At 38.4% G+C, this 24,769-nt stretch overlaps 1 protein-coding gene across 1 annotated transcript in view; it reads right to left on the reverse strand.

Moving 5' to 3' along the window:
• Nucleotides 1–399: 399 nt before the first annotated feature.
• Nucleotides 400–24,769, reverse strand: part of si:ch73-105b23.6 (fibrillin-2) — a 31,231-nt gene continuing 6,861 nt past the window's right edge. The window contains exons 5-25 of the mRNA XM_038299455.1: nucleotides 22,658–24,643; nucleotides 21,601–21,734; nucleotides 19,550–19,717; nucleotides 19,248–19,427; nucleotides 18,187–18,778; nucleotides 17,111–17,260; nucleotides 16,781–16,998; nucleotides 14,641–14,716; nucleotides 14,254–14,544; nucleotides 13,160–13,396; nucleotides 12,919–13,071; nucleotides 12,533–12,711; nucleotides 10,202–10,394; nucleotides 9,983–10,102; nucleotides 7,270–7,389; nucleotides 7,126–7,146; nucleotides 6,956–7,017; nucleotides 6,677–6,860; nucleotides 6,400–6,528; nucleotides 5,247–5,388; nucleotides 400–1,094 (exon numbers count right to left, since the gene is read on the reverse strand). Coding sequence (XP_038155383.1) covers nucleotides 953–1,094; nucleotides 5,247–5,388; nucleotides 6,400–6,528; nucleotides 6,677–6,860; nucleotides 6,956–7,017; nucleotides 7,126–7,146; nucleotides 7,270–7,389; nucleotides 9,983–10,102; nucleotides 10,202–10,394; nucleotides 12,533–12,711; nucleotides 12,919–13,071; nucleotides 13,160–13,396; nucleotides 14,254–14,544; nucleotides 14,641–14,716; nucleotides 16,781–16,998; nucleotides 17,111–17,260; nucleotides 18,187–18,778; nucleotides 19,248–19,427; nucleotides 19,550–19,717; nucleotides 21,601–21,734; nucleotides 22,658–24,643 — 5,477 coding nt within the window. The 3' untranslated portion in view covers nucleotides 400–952. The remainder of the gene's footprint in view (nucleotides 1,095–5,246; nucleotides 5,389–6,399; nucleotides 6,529–6,676; nucleotides 6,861–6,955; nucleotides 7,018–7,125; nucleotides 7,147–7,269; nucleotides 7,390–9,982; nucleotides 10,103–10,201; nucleotides 10,395–12,532; nucleotides 12,712–12,918; nucleotides 13,072–13,159; nucleotides 13,397–14,253; nucleotides 14,545–14,640; nucleotides 14,717–16,780; nucleotides 16,999–17,110; nucleotides 17,261–18,186; nucleotides 18,779–19,247; nucleotides 19,428–19,549; nucleotides 19,718–21,600; nucleotides 21,735–22,657; nucleotides 24,644–24,769) is intronic.

Below are 24,769 nucleotides of genomic sequence, written 5' to 3' on the forward strand. Positions count from 1 at the left end.
TTGAGTATTTATCTCTGCCTGCAAAATGAAAAGCGGGTGTTAATTAGTTATTTGGCAAAAGGTCCAAAAGGTGGTGAAAATCCACAGAAACAATTTACCAGACACAGTTCACCTGTCTACCTTTGGTTATCTCACTATCAGAGTGCAAAAAAACACTTTTGAGGATTCTGATTCTTCTCTCAATAAACACACATCAACTTTAAAATGGTGGGATTGTGCTATTGTAATGAAAGATTAAACGTCTATGATGGCCACTGTAGTAGAATTAAGTCATAAACTAACCAATTTCACTGTTATATGCAAAGTATGGATAAGAAAAGGATTCATAGGCCTGAAAACATCTTGAAATTAAATACATTGGGTTCTAGGTCCCTCATATTCTTTACCGGTACTTTTGACAGATTGATTTTAGAAATTAAAAGATGATTGAGCCTTACATAGTTAACAGGAAAGAGATAAAATCATTGTCTCCTTCCAATCCATTGCTTTGGCTCGATGCTTATCCTCTTTCGGCTTGATCCTTATTCTCCCAACGTCACTGAGATGACATTGACGTTTGGAAAACAACGTTCAACCTTTGTTGCAATTTATTTTGCAAATTATCTCCAAAGAAACAAATTTTTATAGAAGTATTTTTATTATCATTTTTCTAAGATATTTCCTTTTCTTCTTGCAAGTCTGCTCCCTGCTACAAACTATGTTATGGTAAATTAACTAGAATGTTAAGCAATGGACAATAATTCAACAGCTTGATTTTGAACTGTACATATATATTCTTTTTAGAAACCAGTGTTACTTTTTTATGGACTGAAGCACAATAGATTTTGCTTTAAATGTTATAGTTGGTCAGCTGTTTACTGGAAGATAAAAAGCAGTGCAGTGTTTTACTTTTAATTAACATTTTCTGTCAAGACATGAAGGACTTCTTGCTTTAGCTGCATGGGGGGGGATTCTATCTGAGCCGCTGCCGGGGCATGACATCGTCTAGGACTCGAGGGCTGCAGTGACTCATGTACTGCAGGGCCGGGTCAGCGTAGTTGAATGGTGGGGGGTTGTACTGCTGTTGGATGTGGTCTGGCATCAAATGAGGGAGGCTGCAAAAAACAAATCATAATACAACAGTAAAAATAACGACCTACAGTGGATCTCAAAAGTCTACAAAACTCTTCCACGCTGTTTTTTCTTTTTTTATGTGAAATAAAAAATCATGATACATCAGTACAATACAGCTAATTGAACTAAATTAATAAAACTAAATTATAAGCAGGGAATGAATAATAAAAATAAAAGCTAGGTGCTTGTGTGCAGATTCAGTGTTCAGTTCCACAGCCATAGTAAGCCTTGGGAAAGTGAATAATTTCTGAACACACATATTTTCTGTCAGATTTCGTTTTGGACTCTCCTTTAGCAATTTCCAACACATATCTTTTTACTCTGGGTCATGTCATTTTGTTTGCTGATGATTAGCATTTTTGTAACTAGAAAACCAAATCCTTCTTCTTGCCTATCTTTCTAGTAGAGAGCTAATGGTTTCGGATCCAAACTGATTGGTTCTGGTAATTAATGCTGTAAAAGGACATGCACACATAGACCTTTTGCAGTAATTTAAAGGAATAATAACTGCAACTGTGGATCTACTCCTGTGTCTGTGGATCTGTTCCTCCTAAGGGGATTGACCATCAGACCATCAGACCCGTATATATGAGGAGAGAAGGAATATGTTTCGAGATGTCCCTATGGGTGTAAGAGTGTGAATGTGACTGCATGGATGTGAATTTGTCTTTGTCTATTTGTCAGGTTGAGTGTTTGCCTCCCCCGTACCTACTGGAACATCGTAGGCCCCAAGTATAAGCAGGGCCTGTCTCGCTCTCATTCATATTGTCCCCATCAGTGACTGATTTTCTCTACATGTGGGGTTGGGTACTTCAGTGGACGCTGTCACATTCCTGGTGGCTGCCTAGTTCTCTTGGCCCTGTGGGATCCCAACTGGGGGGAGGTGTGCCCCGAGGCCTGAGACTCCCTGGCTCTCATCTGGGTGACTGGAGCTCATGGGCTCGCCGCCATGGCCTTGTGGGACCTCGGCACTATAGCATCTAGGGTCGTGCCCTTCAGGTACTGAGCCTCTTTGGGGTTTGACACCTTGGAGGTCAGGCTCTGGGTGCTCCCGGCTGCCCAGAGCCTTATATTGCCCTCCTTTTGTCCCTGTGATCAGGGGTGCTTTTGGTTATCTGGACCTCAGGTTGCCTCTTTATCAATCCTGGGCCCTGTAGGACGAGTCTGGGGCTGCCCACACCTGCTATTAAGCATATTTTCCTTCTGAAGAAGCTTTGTAAATCCTTTATACATGAGCACGGCCATGCATATGTACCAAATGGATTTGGTTCCTGGAGTTCACAAAAACACATTAATACTAAATATTAAGCTGCAGCTACAGATATCTACCACCCTGATTAATATTGAGCAATCACCATCAGTTTTGCCCTCAATGCACACGGATATCTAAAGAATACCTGCTGCTCTTGAAATTATTTTAATGTTTACTTTGGTTCTCTGTTGTTTTCTTTTTCTTGTTTTTTTTTATCTCTATTTTCTCTATTTTCTTTCCTTCTCGTCTCATACAGATGTGGAAGACAGATCCAAACTTCTAAGAGTTACTGTATATCTTCTTTGTATATCCCTGCAACTTGGGCTTCATCTTTTATTTGCACCATGGTATTAATTTCTACTCCTTTAAATAAAAAGTATTTTGCTTCCATGAAGTTTAAATCTCTTGGCTGTGTTTACTGCTGCCTATATTGCACATACAGTAAACAAAATTAATAGTAATTTTAGTTATGTTTATGTAAATGTGTGGATGATCAACAGTGACTCGTGCATATTCAAGCATTTTCTAGCCTAGATATACAGAGTTGAAAGATGCTGAAATCTGGGGCTAAAGCTGATTAAAAACATGAAGCTCACATCTGAATAATTTTCCAGACCCACTGTAGAATTTTTGCAGTTAAAACTTACTGCATTCTATATTATTACAACTGTTCTCTTTTTAAGTATGTATATCCCTTCTGATAATGAGGCAGAGACCTGCTGCTTAATAATCCTATGAATAACAAACTAAACACAAACAAAAAACAACGTGTTGAATGATTTCTTGCAATGATTATTTGTATGGTGTTTGGTGAGAGTTTCCCCAGAAAAAGTGTTAACAGATCTAAGGAAGCCTAGCAGAAGCTCTGTGAATGGTGATTTAAATCATATCTGCTCTATTGTATAAGATAGCTCGAAGGCTTTAGGTGATTTTATCATAAAACCATGTAATCCAAGAATCTATTTTTACTCTTTGTTGAAAGAAACATAGAGTTAATATTTTTCTGGCTTTTGTTTTTCCCCTCACTAATCTAACATGATCCGACAATGCTGATGCAGACAGCATTGTTACATTATAGTCTGGCTGAATGAAAGCAGAAAAAGGAGGCCAGTCATCAAGGGGATTAGGTGTCTCTATGGCCCACTAACACCTGGTCCAGATGCCATACATCTGCCCTCATACAAGTGCACACTTTGCAGCTAAGGACAAATCCACATAATAAAATACAATGTTATACCAAAAATATAGTCAAGAATTGATTCTCTAATGGACTGTTTTGTATTTTGGGGAATTTAATGACGAAACCCATTCGCTGTGATTTTCAAACTGGGTAAGGTCAACTGCTCCTAAGAATAGGGATCAATCTGGATCATCTTATAACTTAGTTCACTAAGTGAAAAGATAATCATACACCAAAATCAGTTGCTTACATGTCCTGGCAGACTGATTTCCTTCATTCAGGCATATTAAAACCCTAAACTGGGCTAATTTTAGCAAAAATAAGAAAAGAATCAGATAACTTAAACTAAAGTTAGATAATATATGTTACTAAAATATAAAGTTAGGAACAGCTTAGACCAATGAAGGCAGATGACTGGAAGAGTTAAGCAGGAGCGGAACAGAAATAGACATAGGGACACATTCTTACAGAATGTATACATTAAAGTAAAACAGGAGACTAGAGGTAGGAGGATAAACTAATAAGAAAAGCACCTAAAATAATGAATATAGGGGATGATTTGAAAAATACCAAACCTAAGTCAGAAATGTACACAAAAAGAAAATCAAAACTAAAAATTGAACATAATAAAAATCAGACAGTATAGGCAAGTTATGCAACACAATATTTGCTAATTCAATCTTATTCAGGTTTAGCTAATATACACAAAGATAAGCTAAGCTACCTTTTATATAAATTACTCATCAATGGAAAATAATACAAAATAAGATTAGATAATTAAGCTATGCTAACGTAAACTGACTTAAAGTAAGTTAAACTAAACTGTAAAAATAATAATGTAGCTGGAATGTAGCAGCTGCTTCAGCTTAACTAAGTTGTCAAGTTAAAATACATGGAAGCTGAGGCGATTATTTTACTACATACATGTAACTGTGGTTTATTCTTCTCAGCTTGAAGGCAAATTAAGTTTCCATCCATATGTTATCTTTGTCATTACTCTGTTTTACCCAGTAATGTGTCCATAAATAACCTTCTGTGGTGTAAAAGTAAAGTTTCATAACTCACACAAAAGCTGTTAGTAGGAAGTGTTTTGTCTAATATAGTAATAGAGTGGGCAGTTTTCCTCCAACTGAGAAATTAAATGAGGAGGATGGTGCTGCAGCAGCAGAACAGAATGCAGGATTTACAGCCTTCAAGTTCCTGGAAAGGATTGTTCCTATAGGTTAATTTAACCACTGTAGCCTTGACGTACAGTTGTGAATTGATCTGTGTTTGTGTGTCATTCTTCACAGCTATTTATTCTCTGGTGCTGTGCATGAACCTTATCTTACCCTACCCTAAGGATCTTATGATCCACTTAAAAAAAGAGTTTATATCCAGTCGTTTGACGTTCAGTGCTCAGTTATTGCTTACTTTTTAGGGCCAATCAGGTTAGGCTTTGATGATGTTCTGTTCATTATGTGCAAAGACTAAATCACCAGACTAAAGTACGAAATCATAGTCTGAATCACCCAGTCTGGTGTGTTGCATTCATTGTTTTTTGAAGAGCATAGCTATTTTAAGATCTTATTATTGTTTCAGATTTACATCCCAACAACCTTTAAAAAAACATTAACAACTGATAAACATGATTTCTATTCTGTTTGCTTAAAAATGCTGTTTCCTGCTAAATCAGTGCCCTTCTGATGCTACTGTACTCACTCTCCAGTAACAGTCTTCCTGCGGCAGCAGAAGCAGGCCAGTGCAGCCAGAAGCAGCAGCAGCAGGAGGAGCGGTATGCCGATACCCAGAACCAAACCCAGAATCAGGTCCAAGTTTGACTCAGACTCCTCTGATCTCTCTTCTGCTTGTTGCCATAATTTTATCAAAAGAAAAAAACAAAAATACCAATGTGTCATTAATCTTTTTAGCGCCAATTCGCAACACATGTCATCTCAAGGCACTTTATAGACACAATTCAACCAGATCATAAAGTCAGACTGGTTCAACGTTTTCTAAGGAAAACCAGCTGATTGCATCGACTCATTGACTTTACAGGATTCGCTACTCTTGCATGAGCTCTGGCAACAGTACATATTCACTTGCATTTTGTTGTTGACTGCAGCAATTTCTTGCAGAAATCCTGCTTTAAAATGTTAAAACCACAATGTTATTATGCAAAAAAAGTGCATTTCATCTGTAAAACACAGAATATCATGATGAATCAATTTAAAATGAAAATTCCTCCCTTAGACACAAAGGGACATGTTTAAGTACTTTTATTTTAGAAACTTGAAAGATGAAAGATTAAAATTTGCCAGAGGTTGTGTCAGCAGCAGACCAACACCAAACAGGCAGCTACAGTCATGTCTTTCCAGTTTTCCTCCACAATTTGATTTCCGTATAAAATACAACATTTGTATTTTTATCTGATATAAGGCTTTGGATGACTGAGCAGCAGTCCTGTTCATTTTCTCCTAATCTCCTAACATTGCGTCTGCTTCACTATTGGCTGAATAAACTGAAGTTAGCCATCATAACCTAAATTCTGTATAGGTTTGTGTGTGGTGGCCCTTTAAACCCTCATTCTGGCTGAGGTTCATGCCTTTTAAATGTCCCACAAACCCTTGGATCAGCTTTGCTTCAAATTCCTTTAAAAGTTGCAGTTATCCATGATCATTTGCTCATTCTCTTCTACTGTGCTTTTTCCTTCCACTAAACTTTTCATTAATATGGTCAGTTGAAGAGCTTATCCAGAAAGAACGCACAGGAACATATTTTATCATCAATTTCTCTTTTTAAATTTCATTGATGTAAACTACATTTTCAGTGATGTTCAGATTTAAATAATCTTTTGGCCATCAAGCAGACTCACCAATTATACAGGACTGGCTTCCATCAACATCAGCTGTACCGTTGCAAACGCAGCGGTAGCCTCCGTAGGTGTTGATGCACATGGCGTGGGGGACACATCCCGCCTCCTTGGCCTTACACTCATCTAAATCTGTTTACAGAATCAAAGTGGGAGTAGTAGGCTTTATGAATAGAACTTTAGACTTTGTCATGCTAATTGTGGCATATGTGCCTCTTCCGTTTAATATTTCCCTATATTCTGAGCTACGCAAACATAAACTTGCATCAAAGCATTTTACCATCAACTTCCACAGCCTTTATCTCGTAGTGGGGGCTGACTCTGGACAGGTAGTCTTGGATGTACCAGTGGGGCGTGTCACTGGACACAGACACTCGATACTCCTCCTTGCTGGGTTCAGATGCATCTTTTCTACTGATGTTGTAGAACTTGTTTGTGAAACCTTTGGCCAGAATGTCATCTAGCTGGAGAACATATTAAAACATTACTTTGCAGTCAAACAGAAGCTATTATTTCTGTAGCATGGGGGAATCAGAGCACACCCTGCCCAATACCACACCTGTTTGAGTCCATCCGCTCCTCTGTTCCTCCAGCTCATGGAAACGTTAAACCTATTGTGTCCTGAGGTGATATAAGCGAAAAGAGGGCTAAATTATTAACTTCTCTGATACCAACTAAGATAGAGCTGCAGTAATAAAGTTAGAAATTACTGTAAATAGGAGCCCATACCTGGAGGGTTCGGAGAGTTACCTGTAAAGAAAAGGAAAAACAAAACTAAAGTAATCTAGTCGTGGCTGATAATGAACAAAGTTTAAACTTTTACAATTCCTACAGTGCATGTCTCTACTACTGAATGACTAAAGCTGTGCATACCACATCCATCAGCATTCTTGGAGTTTTTATATCTGCAGAGGCATTCAAAAGATCCAGGCCTGTTCATACACTCATATTTTGCATTTTCACATGCCATGAGGTCAGCACATTCATCGATATCTGTAAAACAAATAAACCCACCATTACTTAAAGAATCATCCATCACACATACTTTGATGCAAGGCCTTGCAGAAACAATAACACATTTTGAACACATGAATAAATTGTTATTATTACCGCTACAAATGCATATGCATTGTTGGAGGTATTTTAAGATGAATTGTACAAAGTTGTGAAAGATTATGGAGAAAATATTTTTTTTTTTGTCAGAAATAAAAAGGAAAACATTCACTATAACAATATAAATAACATGGAACCAGACTTTTGTCAGATTTTGAACAACTTAGATGAGATTTTTAAAGCAGGGCTTGGATAATTAACAATATGTTTAGCTTTGAACATCTTATCAGCACTGTCATGACTCTGCACTTTTTGGTGCTGTTTATGTTTTCTTTTTGAGTTTTCAGTTATACTTTTTTATTCTTTTTTATTGGGTTCATTTCCATTTTGTGTTATTCTAGTTGTTTTTGGTTATATTTTTGAGTTCTTTTGTATGTCTTAAGTTACTCTCTGTTGCCCCCTTGTGTTCTTTTCCTTCCCCTTGGCTTTCTTCTAGACACTTCCATCCACACCTGTTCCTTGTCAGCTCATTAGTCCAGTCTTTGTTCTGTCTCCCATATATACTCTCCCTGTGCAATTCCTCAGTCCTGGTTCCTTGTCTTTCCCTGGCTCCCCATGTGTGTTTTCCCTGATGTCCTCTAGCAAGGCTTTCTATATTTGTTATTTTGAATTTTTGGATTTCTGCCTCATTAAACCTGCAAAACTAACCTCTGCATCCTGGTCTCTGCATTTGGGTCCTCAAAACCCTTCACCAACAAAGCACATAATACCATAATGCAAAGATGGCTTATAGTTGCAGTAATACATACAATGGAATTCATAACACAGTCTCAAACAGAAAGCAGCAACTAAAGCTAAAAATAACAGATAAAAATAAATCTAGAGGGGGCGTAAGGTTAATGCTTTTTCAACTCTTCTAGTCTGAACCTCTAATGTGGAAAGATGGTGCCTGACCCAAAGCATCACACTGGGTTAGGGATGTGTTATATAATGTAAAACGAGTAAAAATCAGATATGTGATCGAAAGCTCTGGAAATAAATTTGATACAAAATGTTAGAAATAGATTATTCTGGCTAATTGGGTGTCATTTTTAAAGCTTGTTATGGTTTTATGCTTTCTGTATGTCAGTCATTTTTATAGGGTGTTTTTTTGTCTTTTGTTGTTTAATTTTGTATTTTTTCTAAATCAAAACTTGCCACAAATACAATAAACATGAAACAATATGCTAGACAGCATAAAATGTTACATAGTAGCTCATATGGTTCAAACAGGTCTGAAGTAGAGAGTTAGACATGCATATAGGGGCCATAGCTACTTTTATGTCTTTACTGAACATAAAGTTAACTGTTCTGTATGTGTTGATGTTTTCTGTGAGTGCGGAGAGGGAAGACCACAGCTTTCAGAAAGAGGCTGTCCCTCATCCTGTTAGCATCTACACGTTTCTCTTACCCCTGTAGGGTTAATCAAAACTGGTCAAAACCACCTTCCTCTGCAAAGTTTTGACATTTATCGTACAATGGTATAGGAGGTAACAAGACATCTTCTGGAAAGTTTAACCAACCAGGAGAAGTCAGGTTTTGTTGTCTGCAGCGATGGACTGATCGCACAACTCTGTAGTATTCATTATTCTATTGGGCCTTAAATGGGACATAGTAAACAGAATCACGGTGCAGAGATTTTTTTTTATTTTCATTAGGAACATAGTAGAGGTGGTGACATAAATGTTGAGTGGAGCTAAATACATGGTTATAGAGGAGGAATATTATTAGAAGCTGCAAAAGACCTAAGACCAGCGTGGAGTTTGACATTTGTGGTCGTAGTGCCATCTATGCTCTCCATGTGAGCCCATTAGTTCACTGTGTTGCACTGAAAAATATTCATACAGGCAGAGTCTCACCTGCAAAGTCTGACAAAACCACTGATGCTATAACTCTTATATTTTTGCCTTACTAGCTCTGGACAAACTAGATATTTTGTCTCTTTAAGAGGGACTGAGACTTCCTCCTTGTTTGGAAGAACTCCTTGTCTCATGTTTTGCAAAGCAGTATTGGGAACCCACAGCCATGAGAAAGTATAGAGTAAAATCTTTATCTAGCTTCAAAAAAATGGAACATTGGCAAATGCTGTGCAAAAACCGATACAAAAGCTGCTTGAAGGGAAGACCATTTATCTTTTTCATGTTAAATAAGACTAATGCTTGTTTTTTCTATGACGCCTTCCAGCAGCTCACCTCTAAACTTCCAGCCAAGAGCTACAGTAGTAGCTAAAAGTGTGTTAAAATGGCTCAATCAAACTCAAGGCTTAAATTTCTGAGACTCTGGTGTGAGAAATGGATTTTCACAGATACTCCTCATTCAGTCTCCCTTTTCTTCAGATGTTACACAAAGAAAATTGCACAACAATTTCAGCCTCTAGAAGGATTAACTTGTTTGAGGAATACCTCAACAGATTTGATAAGAAGGAGGTTAATGATATGAGGCATTACGCAATTTAAACAGTTGCTTTTCATTATAACAGGTCGACATTTAGCACCTGTGCAGTTGTATCCATCTCCACTGAAGCCAGGTTTGCATGTGCAGGAGTAGCTGTGCTCCACGGCTAGGCATTCTGCATCCTTATGGCAAGGGAAGGGAAACGGGGGACTGCACATGTCTGAGGATGAAGAAACTTGTAAAAGTAGGAGTTCTGTTTGAGGTTGTGGGATAAAAATGTGAAAGCGTATTTTAAAATAACATTTTATCTCCTACAGACCATAATCAAAGCATTTGTATCCCTCTTTGCCATTCGAGACGGTATTGTCTGGACACTTTTCACAGGTAAACTGGTCAGGGACTGACTTTGGCTGACACTGAAGCCCCCTGAAACACGGCTTGCCTCGACATACGTTTGTTGTATTCCCACAGAATTTTCCACTGAATCCCTTCGGGCACAAACACCCCACCACCTATAATTAAAAAAAGGATGAAAAAAGGAAAAAATAGATCAAAGACACTTGTATTTAGCTTTTTTTATATGTTCCTACAATTATTCGTATTCATCAGAATTTGTATTAAAATAATTACAGGAATAATAAATTAAACAAATAATATTATATTACAAGTGTTTCTAAAATTAAGATTTGCCTTTCTAGATTATTTTTCATCCAGTTTAGATTTGAAATACTTATTATTAATGTTAAGTGAATAATTTCCTTTATGGTATGGTCTTTATTCCAAACTGTTAGAAATATCTCCCTCACCACAGTATTACATTATTTAGTGTGTTTTCTACTGGTATTTCATCTTGTAATTGTTCTGTTGTCCCAGTTTTCTGTTTAGGACTAAAAATACATGTAGAAAATCTGTGGCTCAGTCGGTAAAACTATGCTGCATCAAATATTTCCATCATAGCTTACAGTACAATCTCATTCAATTCAATAAATAATAAAGCACCGATTGAAAAACACATGTTCTCTCAGGGCACTTTAAAGAGACAATAAAGTCAGAATGCTTAAAAGTTTCTGTCAAGGAAAACCAGTTGATTGTGTCCAGTCATTGATTTGCAAAACATGCTCCTCCAGGATGAGCCTGCGGTGATGACTTTTGCTTGCTTCTTCTTATTGACTCTTCAGCAATTCCTCACTCTGAGCATGCATGTGGCAATAGTGGAGAGGAAAACTCCATTTTAACAGGAATAAACCTCCAGCAGCACCAGGCTCAGTGTCAGCGGCCATCTGCTGAGACAGACTGGGGTTTGAGGAGACAGAAGTAGCCATACAGAATGTAGCAAAGATACAAAAGGTAACTGTTAACTAGATGACCCAGTCCAGGAAAGATGTAGCCAGGCTGATGAGCACCAAGCCAATTCTCTTGTCAGAGGATGAAAGAAAGCAAATACAGTTAGTGACAGTAAAACAATAAGGCTACACTGAAAAACAGGCCAAGCTCCAACATCTATAAACAGATATATGGATACACGTATGTTGCACAGGGGATATTTCAATCCTGGTCACAGCTGAACAGGAACAGACCAGATGAATCTACTATAACAGTAAAAAAGAGTGAAAACAAAGTTATGAGTGTACCTTAACAAATACTGCAGAATGGGAGAATAGAGACAGAAAAAAGCAGAATGAGGAAAAGGCATCCCTATGTCATCCAGCAGCCTAAACATATAGCAGCATTGCTATAGAATAGCTCAGGACAACTGATTGTTTTGGATGGAAGCCAAGGAGAAACTTAAAGAAACTTAAATTCTCCCTTTCTTGATCAGGCTATTAATGTTCTTCCTCCACCCAGCGGCTAAAAAAACATCACTCTGTTTTTAACTATAAGCTTTTTCATAAAGAAAAGTTTAGCCCCAGTCTTAAAAGGGAATTGAATGGTGCAAAACACATTCCATGATGGAGCTACATTCCCCGGCCAGATTTAATAAATGCAGCAACATTCAATGTGAAATTGCATGAAAGAAAGCCGAGTTAGTGCTTTGATTATTATTTTTATTTTCACTATTTCAATACACCACAATTTTAAGGGTTTTAGCTTGTTTAATGCTTAAAGGAGGGTGGCTTTATACACATTTTCTTATCAGCCTGCATTTATGTACCTATAAGGCATTAGGGATGCATTTTATTTACTTTCACCCAGTCTATCTGACTCCTGCGGGACTTATGCTTTTCTGTTAAGTCAATCCAGAATGCAACATCCACCATGATACCTTTAATTTATTGTTGTTATATTTAAGCTGAATGTAAATTAGAGGAGAAAAAAAACTGTAAACAGATAAAGTCATGCAGTTCTGTATGTCAAGGTGCCATAGTTTTTTTTTTTTTTTTTATGAATTGAAGTTTTTGCAGAAGTAACTATTTGGAGTGGAATATTCCAGTTGTCCTGCTTTCCCTCCTCCATGCCTTGACAAAAAAAAAAACAAAAAAAAAACAGGAATCACCATAGCAACCACTGATTTAAGCATTTGGTTTCTGCTACATATTTTAGCCCATGTTTTACAAATTTCTACAAGATAATAGAAGAATGTATGATCTTCTGATTCACCACCCCTTTCAAAGATTTAAAACATGTCAAAAACCTGGAACACACACAGTACCTGGAACATTCCCTTTAAGTGATTTTCAGCAACGCTGTCATACAGGCAGGTTCCTCCGTTAAGACAGTTGCAGACACGCAGGATTGGGGTGAACAAAGAGCTTGTCTCTTTGTCGCTGACCTTGACAGTCAGCTGGACAGGCTGAGTGCTGAGGGGTGTCCATGTCAGGAAGCCACCACCTGGAAATGCAAAAGAAAAGTATGCACATGGCAATTATGCATCGCAGCTGTCACAGCAGGGAGAGGGATCTCATTCTGTGAGAGCCTTGTCCTGACTCAGCCACAGCGGCCTCTCTATCTGACAAACGAACGTCAAGGGTCATGTCATCAGTAACAGCAATGGATGGAGGAAGAAGGGATGCGTTTATGTTTGTGTGTGTGTCTCACCCCTGTCAACAAAAGCCTCTGGAGGCCTGGGGAATAGCAATGAGTAGGTGATGGGGTCTCTGTTTGGATCCTCAGCAACAATCTGAACATTGACCTGAGAGTTGACCCTGCTGTGTATCACAGCAGGCTCTTTCACTATAGGCGGCATGTTGCCTGCCAGATGGACAAACATGTAACAGAAAATCAATCACATGCAAAAAAAGAAATGAATTTAAATTTGTATAAATGTAGACATTTGTACCAAAAGTGAGAGCCAGCCTCTTTAACTGTGTCTGTGCATCCAGAGTCTGTTGGCCCAGGTCGGAGATGCCAGATGCTACGCTGTCCTGTACGCACTGCATGCTCTCCTTACACTTTCTCATCTGCATATTCAGCTCAGCAGGACTCACGCTTTTCAGCAGAAGACTGGTTGGTTCTAAAGCCAGGGGGACCGTTGGTGGCGAGGAGAACAGCAGGCTTTCAGGGCCTGGGACCGCCCCTGGAAAACAGGTGAGATGTGAGCAGAGAGGCTGCCGCTCCTTAACGCTGTTGCTAATGGTTTTAGATTAGAAATGGACTTTAGATAGTGTTGTGATGAGGTCAGAGTTGTTTTTTTTTTTTACAAAATTATAAGTTTAGCTGAATCCATTTGATTTGATTCTGACCAGTCCTCTGACTAAGCCTTCATGTTGACTTCAGTCATACTTCGAGGAAGAACCAACATTAAATTGATCATCAGATTTAGACATCTTCTGAATACATTTGTTGTTTTTGTTTTTTACATTTATCATAGTTTAGGTTTTTGCGATTTACTGATCTAAACATAAAATGTGCAGCTTGAAATACTTCTTATTTCACACAATCTGTGAAATAAAAAGATTTTTAACTTGTAGTACCATTAAACCCATTGTTTTATCAGTGAATACATTTTTTCATCAAAACTTAGCCTTTATTCTTTACTTTCGTCATTTAGAGCAGCACTGAAATCAGACTCACCTCCCCAACATAGAAAGACTTGACACCAAGTTTCCTACTTACAGCCGATTTAGTACCTGTGTGAATTGTCACCTTAATAGTGTTTTAAACATCATATCGGCTATGTTCAAGTTAGACTTTTATAAGATTTTTCCTTTCACACTTTGTTGATATGCTGTGTAAATTTAAAGGGATGATGTTTTGTGTTTGTTTATTTTTGTCTGAATATAATGATAGCAATGAGACTCTAAGGTTCACAGATTCCTATGCAGGTTTCTATTGTATTTAACAGACATTTTTTATACTGTTAGTTACATTGACATTTTCCCTCTTATCTTTAATGAATGATAACATTTGTGCATGTTTCAATGGTCAACTCACAGGACAAGCAAAAGAGCTTCAGACTCTCCTCTTCAGGGGGGCTGAGCCCCTTAGACTGGAGGATCTTTCCATCTGACATGAGGAAATCATCCGACCGGTTGGAGCTCCAGAGGCCTAAGAGGCCCACAGTGCGTCTGTAGAAGTTCTGAGGGACCTCCACCATGGCTGCCAGCTGACGGTAGCCTTCAGTTCGCCACACGACCACCCTGAGACCGCTGGCATAAACCGCTGCACAACGATTCACGGAGAGACAACGCACCGCAAAGTCCCTCTTGTTATCGTACACCACACCTGAAAGGACACACAGAGTGTATTTCCAATGAGCAGAACAACAGATGTTCTATTTAAAACTTAGAATATCTTATTTGATTAAATTTGTGTGATTACCGATTCTGACTGAGGCTTCAACCTCATTCACAAAAATCTGCAGTCCACTGTCTCTATCAGAGCACCTCCACTCAATCTGATGACCAAAACCAAAGATGATGGTTATGTGGATGTTTGTCTTCTTTCATGACAAACAGTGTTTTAATAAGCATTTATACCCCTCAAAATTTTAGTTGGTAACAGAACAACTACATTTCCCATATTATTCAATGGAAGAACCAGCTTCCATGATATTGATAGACCATCACAAAACAGTAGACATTTATTAAATGGATGGACTGTTGTAGTGTTACATCTTATGTAATACTCAGTTGCTTAATCATCAGTCAACAAGCAGCATAGTAAATAGCAGTTCAGAAAGAAGGTTTTTGATGTTCAAGAAAGAGACAAGCAAACATGAGAGATCAACAATGGATGATCTCACAAAAAATGCTGTGTTTTTACCATAAAGAATATCACATTGAACACTCACCAAACCAGTGCTATAAAGCATGGTGGTTTAGGCATCATGCTGGAAGAAGCTGCTTAGACATGGTAAATGCATAAACTTCCTGTAAGAAAACCTAAGGATGCAATATCTGAATTTTTAGGGCTCTATTGTGTTTTCTAGTTTGTTTGTGTACAGGAAAAATGTAATATAAAATTCAACTGAGTTTAATGAATCATCGAAACCAAATCTGCCCTGATCTTAACAGACCTGATCTTTGTGGTCCTTTTTAATCAAAACTAAAGCTATGACTGATGAAATTATTTTATAATCTACATAACATTTCAGATTTTTAAAAGATTTTTATTTGTGAATGTAAAAAAGTGCATAAGTAAGATACTGTATCTCCATTAACTGCTTGTGTTAGTGACCCAAATTAGTAAAGGCTGCACAAAATCCTGGAAAAGCTCTGAGTTCTGGTTCAGATTAAAACATATTCATGTCTTAGAATAGAAAGGTTTTTTTTATAAATATCCCCCAGCAACCTTTTTAACCAGGGGTTAAAGTTAAGCTGAGTTCCTGAGGGCCTGTATCCTGCAACTTTTTGGGTGTTTCTCTGGTCCAACGCACCTGAATCACGTAATTAGATCAGGGGTGTCAAACTGGTTCCAGAAAGGGCCGTGTGGCTGCAGGTTTTCTTTCCAACCAAGCAATAGCACACCAGACTCCATTCATCTCATCAAGTCATCCTGTTCAGATTGAACTCACTTGATGAGAAGACTAGAGTCTGCTCTGCTATTGCTTGGTTGGAAAGAACACCTGCAGCCACACGGCCCTTTCTGTAACCACTTTGACACCCCTGACTTAGATGATCAAGAAGACTCTGCATGCTGAGGACATAATGCAGTCATTTTTTTAAGGTGTGTTGGACCAACGATGGATCCAAACCTTAAAGGATACCAACCTTAAGGAGATGGAATTGCCCATCCTGGTGATTTGGAACAAATGAAAGACAATTGCAGTAAATTACATATTGCAATAAAATATTCAATAATCTCCTTTAAACCATAAAATGATGGCTTTTAAAATGGAATAAATTTAAGTTTTCCTGTTTATTTTACTGTCTTACAGAATTAGTCATTGCTTTTCATTTTTATATATATATATATATATATATATATATATATATATATATATATATATATATATATATATATATATATATATATATATATAAAAAGTCATGATATGTCATGGATATCACACTAGGGGGCGTTTCTTCCACTTTGGAAATAGCTGTAAAAAAAATTATCTGTGGCCAGTAAATTGATGTTCCAGCCAGATTGAGTTTAGCTTTTCTACAGAGTACTGCAAACTCCTAAAACTTGCAGTTCTAATTTAAGTCAAGTATGATGGCTGAACATAAATCCATCAAACTTTTTAACATGTTTTCAGTACATTTTTTAACTCCATGTTTATTTTTTATTTCACTTCTATATTACTCATTAATTTCTGTTCGTTTATCAAATAATATGCTAATGAAATATTTAAAACTTTGCAAAACATATAAAAAAACAACTGGGGTTGTGAAAGGTCTGAAATAAGCTGGTATCTTAACTTCAATCTTAGCTTAAATGATCACATTTGAAGGCAAAAAAGGAGTTTTCTAAACAGTGACTACTGCTGTAGCTAAAAACTATACCCCATCCTTACCTTGCCGAGGCCTTGGTGGAAGGCAGCCATGCGCACCACCACTGGGACCTCAACGATCCCCTGTGCAGCAGTGTGCAGCTTCTCAATCTGTCCTTGTAGGGTGAAGATATTGGAGCCTCTTGCAGATGAGAGACGTAGTATCACAAACTCCCCCAGGGCATTAAAGGAGTACTCTGACCCATCAAAGGTGATGAAATGCAGGCTCCCGTACACCATTGCTGTAAGGAAACATAGCTTTTCACTTATAAAATATCATAACATAAAACACGCTGGAGGATTGATTGTTTTAAACAGTTTTGTGTTCAGATGTGGAGAGGGGGGGTCTCTCACCAATGCCCTGAGTCCCCCAATAAGACGGGGAAGAGCTGCTGTGATTGCTAAAGCTATAACCTTGGCAACGATCCAAGGGTCTCCTGCTTAGGTAATGATGGCACAGGGAGGAGTCGATGCAACACCACTGAAAGGGAAGAAGATCCTCATCTGCAGAGAAAGGTTTTTCAAATGCCGTCAATCCAAGATTTAGTCGGACAATCAGAGGAAATGTTTACATAGTGCGGCACTGCAGGTTTCAATCACTTAATTGTTGTTTTTTTCAGGTAATGCAGTATCAAACAGGTTTGCTGCAGTATTTAGACTGAGGTTGAGAGAACATACTGATTTGAAGTCAATTACTATATCACCGATGATTTCAGACAATTGCTTTGACTCATTATTTTGCTAAGGTCCCACTGATGATATTACTTTTGAATGTATTGCTTACAGGTTTTTATCTCAGGTTACCTGAAAGTGACAAAGACCCACAGTATCATAGATCCGCCACCATACAATAAGAACAATGTCACATAATTATCTCTTCTTTTTTCCCAGCAAAGTTACCAGAAGTGTTTGCTGCAGAAAATATCAACTTTGGTTTCTTTGACCACAACAAACGATTCTTTCCAGGATATTTAGCAAATCCACATGCTCCAAAAGGTTTGTGATCGTTGGATAGAAGAGGCTTTTTTTCTGCCATCTGACTCCATCATCTCATTCTACCAATCTCATCTGCAGTTCTCTAACAGGGAGCATCGGGGAATGATTTTTATCCATAGTCTGTTACGTTTTGTAAACTTTGCTCCTCCTCCAGTTCTAGTTTAATAAAATATTGCAATTATTGTTCCAGTTATCAAAAACAGGAAAGTTTTAACATGAAATCCATTTTCATGCAGCTGTTTATCAACTTCAGTCTACCATTACATCTGTATGTAGGCCTTAATAACATGTTTCCTTGTTTTTTATGTTTTATTTTGAAAAGAGGCGATGTGTTAAATAATATTTAGTTACAGTTTTCTTTTCTATTAGATTATATCCCTGATTTTTGGTCATATTTTACAAATAGCAGAGAAAAAGTAAAGCAAAAAAATTACCGATATGTTTCTGTGTGTTGTGTCCGTGGAAGTAGAGCTCACTGTACCCAGCCAACAAGGCACCATCTGGTTCATACACACACCTCTTCCCAGCTCCATACTGGTTGGACAGGAGTGACCTAAAGATGTGTCCTGAGGCACTACCCCAGCGCTGAGCCCTCAGCTTCTGAACTGTTTCTCCTGGATCTGTGAGATCCTGTAAGAAGGCCAGATCCTCCAGAGCCTGTGTCCAGGTGCAGGGACAGGATGGCAGCCCCAACACCCACTCACTGGGGTCAGGCTCTTTCTTCCACCATGTCTGACATTTAATACGGGCATCAACATCCGACCCTTCTGGCCCAGTCAAATCATACACTAGCTGGCCAAGATTCCCAAGTGTTCCTCTAACTTCATTGGGTCTATATCTGCCTGCAGGACCAAAAAGGTTATCTGGGGGGACGGTGGTCTCCTTGAAACTGGTTCTTCCATCTGTGTAGCCAATAAGAGCATCATGATGCTTCCTGAACCCAGGTCCCCATTTCATATCCCCATAACGCAGGAGGGCAAAGGAGCGAACTCCATCTGTAGTCAAGATGCACTGGAAAGTGTTTGTCTGCAATAGAAAAGTAATTTACAGTCAAAAAATTTTACAAAGGCTTCTCATTTTTATTTTGTGCAAACTGCAAAAAGAAATAAAAAATGAAATAAAATAAGCAGGACTTTCAGACTATTATGCAAACAAGAAATGGCAGAAAAAGTCCTTTGAAGAAATCCCCTAAAAGCTGTCACTAGATGGCACTGCAAGTTAGAACAAACAGGAAGTTTGTTTCAGTGTGATACCTACGTTCTACCAGCCTATGCTTTGAATGTCTCACATTACACAACATTTAAAGTAGGGCAAGTAAATGATCATATGTCAGGCTTTATCACATCTTTTTAAATCAAAATAGAGGTGGGGCATATAACAAACACACTTGAAATACTTTGGTTTTTTGTTCCAGAGATCAAGCATGTTCTGCATGTTTAGTAAAGTGCTCATTTCTTTTATGTAATCTTTACTTAATTTGTAAAGAAAACCACACCTCAGAAAAGTCGATCTTCTGGTAGGAGACCGGCATCACGTTGTCCCATGTGATCTTTAGGATCCAGGTGGGCGTAAACGAAGGCCTCTGTTTCAGATCCTCAAACTTTGTCACTTCATCTGCTGTGCGATTAAAAACCACTTGGGAGTAAATATCTGATGCATCCAGTTTAGAATATTCCTAAAAGAATCAAACAGCAATGATGTGATTATTAGAAAAGGTGGTTCTGGTTTTCAGTCATTTATACCAACAGCAATCACAGCTACTCTAAATAGATTTTTGACATCACATAAAGTATACACCTTATAGTGCAGCTTCCCATCCCCTAGGTTGAGGTCTGCATCATCCCAAAATGCTGCCAATAAAGGCATCTTCATGTCCTCAGGGAAACCATCAGCAGAAGGAGAAGGGAGCAGGTATTGTTCATTTTCTACCAACGTCTGAAACTGAACCAGGCCATTATCTGAAAACTGAAAAAGGACATTTAAACACGGGGTGTTGACGTGAGGTATATCCCATTTAATAAAAATTTAAAGCATTAATCAGTAAACCATTTTAATTAAAGTCAGTTATTCTGCTAAATATCCTTAATGATTTATCTAATAAATTGTGAAAAATCAAATACTTTAATATGGCTATCATAGAACCACATTACTGAAGCAAATCTAATTATATTTTATAAAAATATGACTATGAAAACCTCTCTCTTTGTTTCAAAAGGTGTTTATATTTGTCATACAGCACCCTCCATTGGTGCAGTAAAATGTAATCCCATTTGTTGTATGCAGTTGTATTTTCCCACCGAAATAAGATTTTTTTTTTTCGAAAAAACCGAATAGTATGAGTAAATTTGATATTCAACTGTGAGCTTCACAATTTAAACTTTGCACATCAGAAAATAGGAGCTGCTTTTTAGACAAAATGGCCCAGAAAAAGGAGAAATATTTCAAATATTGTCTAAGAACAAAGCATTGCTGAAAAAGACTGAGACATCATAAAAGATTAAAAGTGAATTTCCTTTTTCGGAGAACTTTTCCCAGAAGGTCCTCCTTCAATCTGAGCGGGTGTGAGTTGATCTTGGCCCCACATATATATTTTAGAGAAAAAAAAAACTATGACAACTGTGCCAATGCATTGCATCTTTGGAACATCAAACTTCAATAGCCACTAGTTACTCTTTAAATTCCAACTGGTGGTTTGAGACCACAGATAGATGGTCCAGGTCAAAAGTGGGTCTCATGTAGGGTCTCGTGCTTGCCTGGAGGTACACTGAAAACATAGCTTAGTCCAAAGTTTATATTAATTCAGAAATGTCTTGTTTTTTCTGTAATTTTTGCTTTACACACTGTCCTTTTTTGTAAGTAAATTGAAAATGTGGATATGTTTTCCATGGATGCCTTCAACTTTACCATGTTTAGGTAAAAATTCACTTACAGTATACACTCTTTAAATAGATTCATATAGAGATTTCAAATGAGTTTTAGTGATACCTTAATTGGCTGGATGCTGATTGCATTTACTTTGATTAGGATTCCCCAAATTCTGCTAGGGGGCCCAAAATAAACCAGGCTGCCTCTTTTTTGGGAACATAGTGGGTAAATTATTTCAGCCCAATCATTACATAAATATTTGGTTTGCTGATTTCTGCTGAAACATTAAAGGGAACAGTCTGCGTTGTTTAAAAATTTGCAGGTATGTTGGCTGTATTGCAAAAGGATAAACACCACCTGATGCCAAGGTATGAAATCCCTTTTTAACAGAATCTATGCTGGCCTATTTCTCCTCCAAAAGATTTGTTGGAATGCCTGGGGTTTTGAACATAAAAAAAAAAAAAAAAAAAAAAAAAAAAAACAGGAGATTGTAAATGAAAATATGATGCATTCTCCCAGAAAACTCAAAATGGCTCATCACTTGTTGCTTTAGTAGGATAATGATCCAAACAAACAGTCATATCCATACAAAAAAAGTTCACTTACAAAATCCTAAAACGAAACTGAGAGGTGAACTTAGGTAAAGAAAGCATTAGGAAAAGACAGGTCTCAGCATGAGCTCAAACCAGCTCCTCAACTGTTCCTGCACAGCTTATCCAAATGACTGCATAACCTCCTCAGCTGCAATCTAGTGCTGCAGAAATTTGTGAATCATTCTCTTTTTCTATAAGTCAGTGTGGCAGTGAGGAGAAATCTAAAGGACATAGGGCAGTGGTAGTTGAGGACCCAGATTGAGAACCACTGATAAAGATAGATATTGCAAGGAGGAATTGTCACAGTTACCACTGTATTTATCCTCCAAGTTCTTCCGATATTTCTAGGTAAGACTGGGTGCTGCCATATTAGCAAAAAGTCACACTTACATATATTCTGTCATACAGTTTCCCCATGAAAGGAAACCCTGCCGGAGGTGTGATGTAGGGAGAATTTCCATCTTCTGTTTCTATTTTCACTTCTTTATCTCCAGCCTCTGCTCCATATGGGTACAGAGTGCCCTCTGTGTGGGAGCAAACAGTTAGTTATTTTTATTATCCAATTAACAGCATAAGACAATTATGTTTGGTATCAGTGTATTGATGAAATCTGGTAAGGCACCAATTTTTTTATATGCTATCTAGGATTGTAACTACGCATATCATGGATCCCTTTCTGTTTCTAAGCCAGGTTATCTCAGCTAACTCTGTCCAAGAGAACAAGGCCAAATGTATACAAAATATGTGATACCTCTGATACACTGAGTTTTAAAGTAGTCTGTTTAATTGTGTGACTCATTTTAATAGTGTAACATTGATGCCAAAGTCAAGACTAATCAAACACATTTCTGTTTGATAAAGGGTTTATTGCTAAAGACATCTACTGAAGGAAAAACACTAACTGAATGAATAATTTTACCAGAATGCAGTTTAGATATAAACTTTCCTTTGAAGGACTATAATCATCAGGCCAAAGTAAGAAATGTTGTATGGACCTCAATGGTAAATGTCTGCTCAACTTAAACCTATATTTACAGTATGACATATTTTGTTGGCCTAAAGAAATACATGACACACGCTGTTTCACTACTATAAAGGCTTTTTTGGAAATTAAAAACAACTATTGCAGGTCTCTCTGCAACCTTTAAGGATTTTTTACCAAAATTCCTTGACACAGGTAGCATTTTACACATTGTAGATTTCAAAAGGGAAATACAAAAATCGATTCCTTTAGTTGCCATTACTAGATTGTCATTGTTCAGAACAGCAGCTAGCTTTGTTTTAATGTTGTCTTCATCAGACACTGCAACTTAAAAATAATTAAGTTGTTGATTATCCCTGATACATGTTTCATAATTATGACGTTAGTAATTTTAAATGGGATTTCATTTATAACTAAGCCTAAATTTGATACCATCATGTGGTGAAGGACAAAGATAAAGCTAACCCATTCTCATTATGTTTTTGCAAACAGGGTTGTTTTCTGGACAGGAACAGGCGTAGCTCCCTGGGAAGTTGGTACAGGATGATGGTTGATGACATGTAGAGCTGGACACACACTCATTCAAGTCAACACATCCACCACTATTATCCTTGGTTTCTTCCCAGCCTTGGTTGCATATACATCTGAATCCTCCTACATAGTTTTTACAGGTAGCAGCAGCGTGACACTGCCCATTTCCTTGGAGGCATTCATTAATGTCCACACATAGGGAACCAAGGCTCATGAAGCCTGGCTTACACATGCAGACAAATGACCCTGGGGCATTATGGCATTGAGAGATGGGATGGCAAGGATCTGTTAAGGCAGCACACTCATCCACATCTTTGCACCAGGAGCCATTTCCAGCGAAGCCTGTGTGACAGTGACAGGAGAAAGAGCCAGGTGTATTCCAACAGCGTGCCATCGGATGGCAAGGTGAATTCTCACATTCATTGTTGTCAACACATGCCTCCCTCTCCTCATGATATCCTAGTGGGCAAGAGCAATTGTATGCTCCCGGCAGGTTTGTGCACACTTGGTCAGAGCGACAGGTGTTGTTGTGTTTACATTCGTCAATATCCTCACAGCCAGAGTCAAAGGTTTTGTATCCAGGAGAGCACTGACAAAGAAAAGACCCCTCTGTGTTGATGCATAAAGAGTTCTCTGGACATCCTGCACCAACTGGGTCCAGGCATTCATCCACATCTAGACAGTGGGTACCGTTCATTATAAAGCCTTTGTTACAGGGACACAGGTATGAACCTGGAGTGTTAACACATGTTGAGAAAGACTGGCACACAGAGGAGTTGATAGGTTTTGAGCATTCATCCACGTCGACACAATCTGTTCCATTGCTCTCGAATCCCATAAAACAATCACAGTAAAAAGAACCCAGAGCATTCACACATGTCCCATTTGTGCAAATCTCTCCCACCTTGTTTTCACTACATTCATCAATGTCCTCACATAAGTCAGTGTTCTTAGAAAACCCTGTCTCACAGAGACACTGGTAGCCTCCCTCTGTGTTAACACATGTGCTATGATCAGGGCAGGTGGAGTTGTCCAGACATTCATCAATATCCTCACAATCTGTTGCATTGCCTTGGTATCCTTCCCAGCACTCACAGAAGACAGATCCAATAGTGTTAAGGCAGCGGGAAAAATTTGGACACTGGATTAGACCAAGGAAGCACTCATCAATGTCCAAACACAGGGAATTGTTGCCTGAGAATCCTGGGTCACAGGTGCAATTGTAGCTCCCCTCTGTGTTAGTACAGCTACTGTTGGCCGTGCAGCTGAAGTTTCCCATCTCACATTCATCTATATCCTGACAATGTGTCCCATTATCTTGAAACCCTTCCCAACAATCACAGAAGTAAGAGCCATTTGTATTGCTGCAGTATGAAAAAGGAGGACAGACTTGATCTTTTAACTGGTCACATTCATTTATGTCCTGGCAGTGAGTACCATTTCCTTCATACCCCTCTGCGCATTGACAGTAAAAAGAACCCTGGTACAGGTTGCACTTGGCAAGCGGGTGGCATTCACTGCTAGCATTTAAGCAGGTCTCTTCACTTATGCATGTTCCCTGATTGTACACACTTCCCAATACACAGGAGCAGCTGTAGGACCCCGGCATATTGGTGCATGTCATGTTTTTACTGCAAGGTGTGGCCATCTCACATTCATCAACATCATCACAAATGAAACCGTCCCCTTGGTATCCATTGTTGCACTGGCAGAGGTAGGAACCATTGGTGTTGAGGCACATGGCCAGTGAGCTGCAGTTGTTTGACAGGGTAGAGTTGTGTTCACATTCATCCACATCCTGGCAGTAAAAGCCATCCCCCTCCATGCCCCAGGGGCAGAGACATGAGAAAGATCCTGGGATGTTAGTGCAGTTGGCAACTGGGTGGCATCCTCCATTTTGGTGTTGGCATTCATCAATGTCTATAATTTATCCAAAATGGGACAGTGTCAGGGTAACAGCCCCAAAACGTGCTAAAAGAAATCTCACATTAAAGCCCACATATGGGAGCAAGAGTTACTGATGCTAAAGATGTAAAGTCATGTAAA

The sequence above is a fragment of the Cyprinodon tularosa genome, unplaced genomic scaffold, assembly GCF_016077235.1.
Source record: "Cyprinodon tularosa strain WSP-4 unplaced genomic scaffold, ASM1607723v1 ctg43, whole genome shotgun sequence".
Taxonomy (NCBI): domain Eukaryota; kingdom Metazoa; phylum Chordata; class Actinopteri; order Cyprinodontiformes; family Cyprinodontidae; genus Cyprinodon; species Cyprinodon tularosa.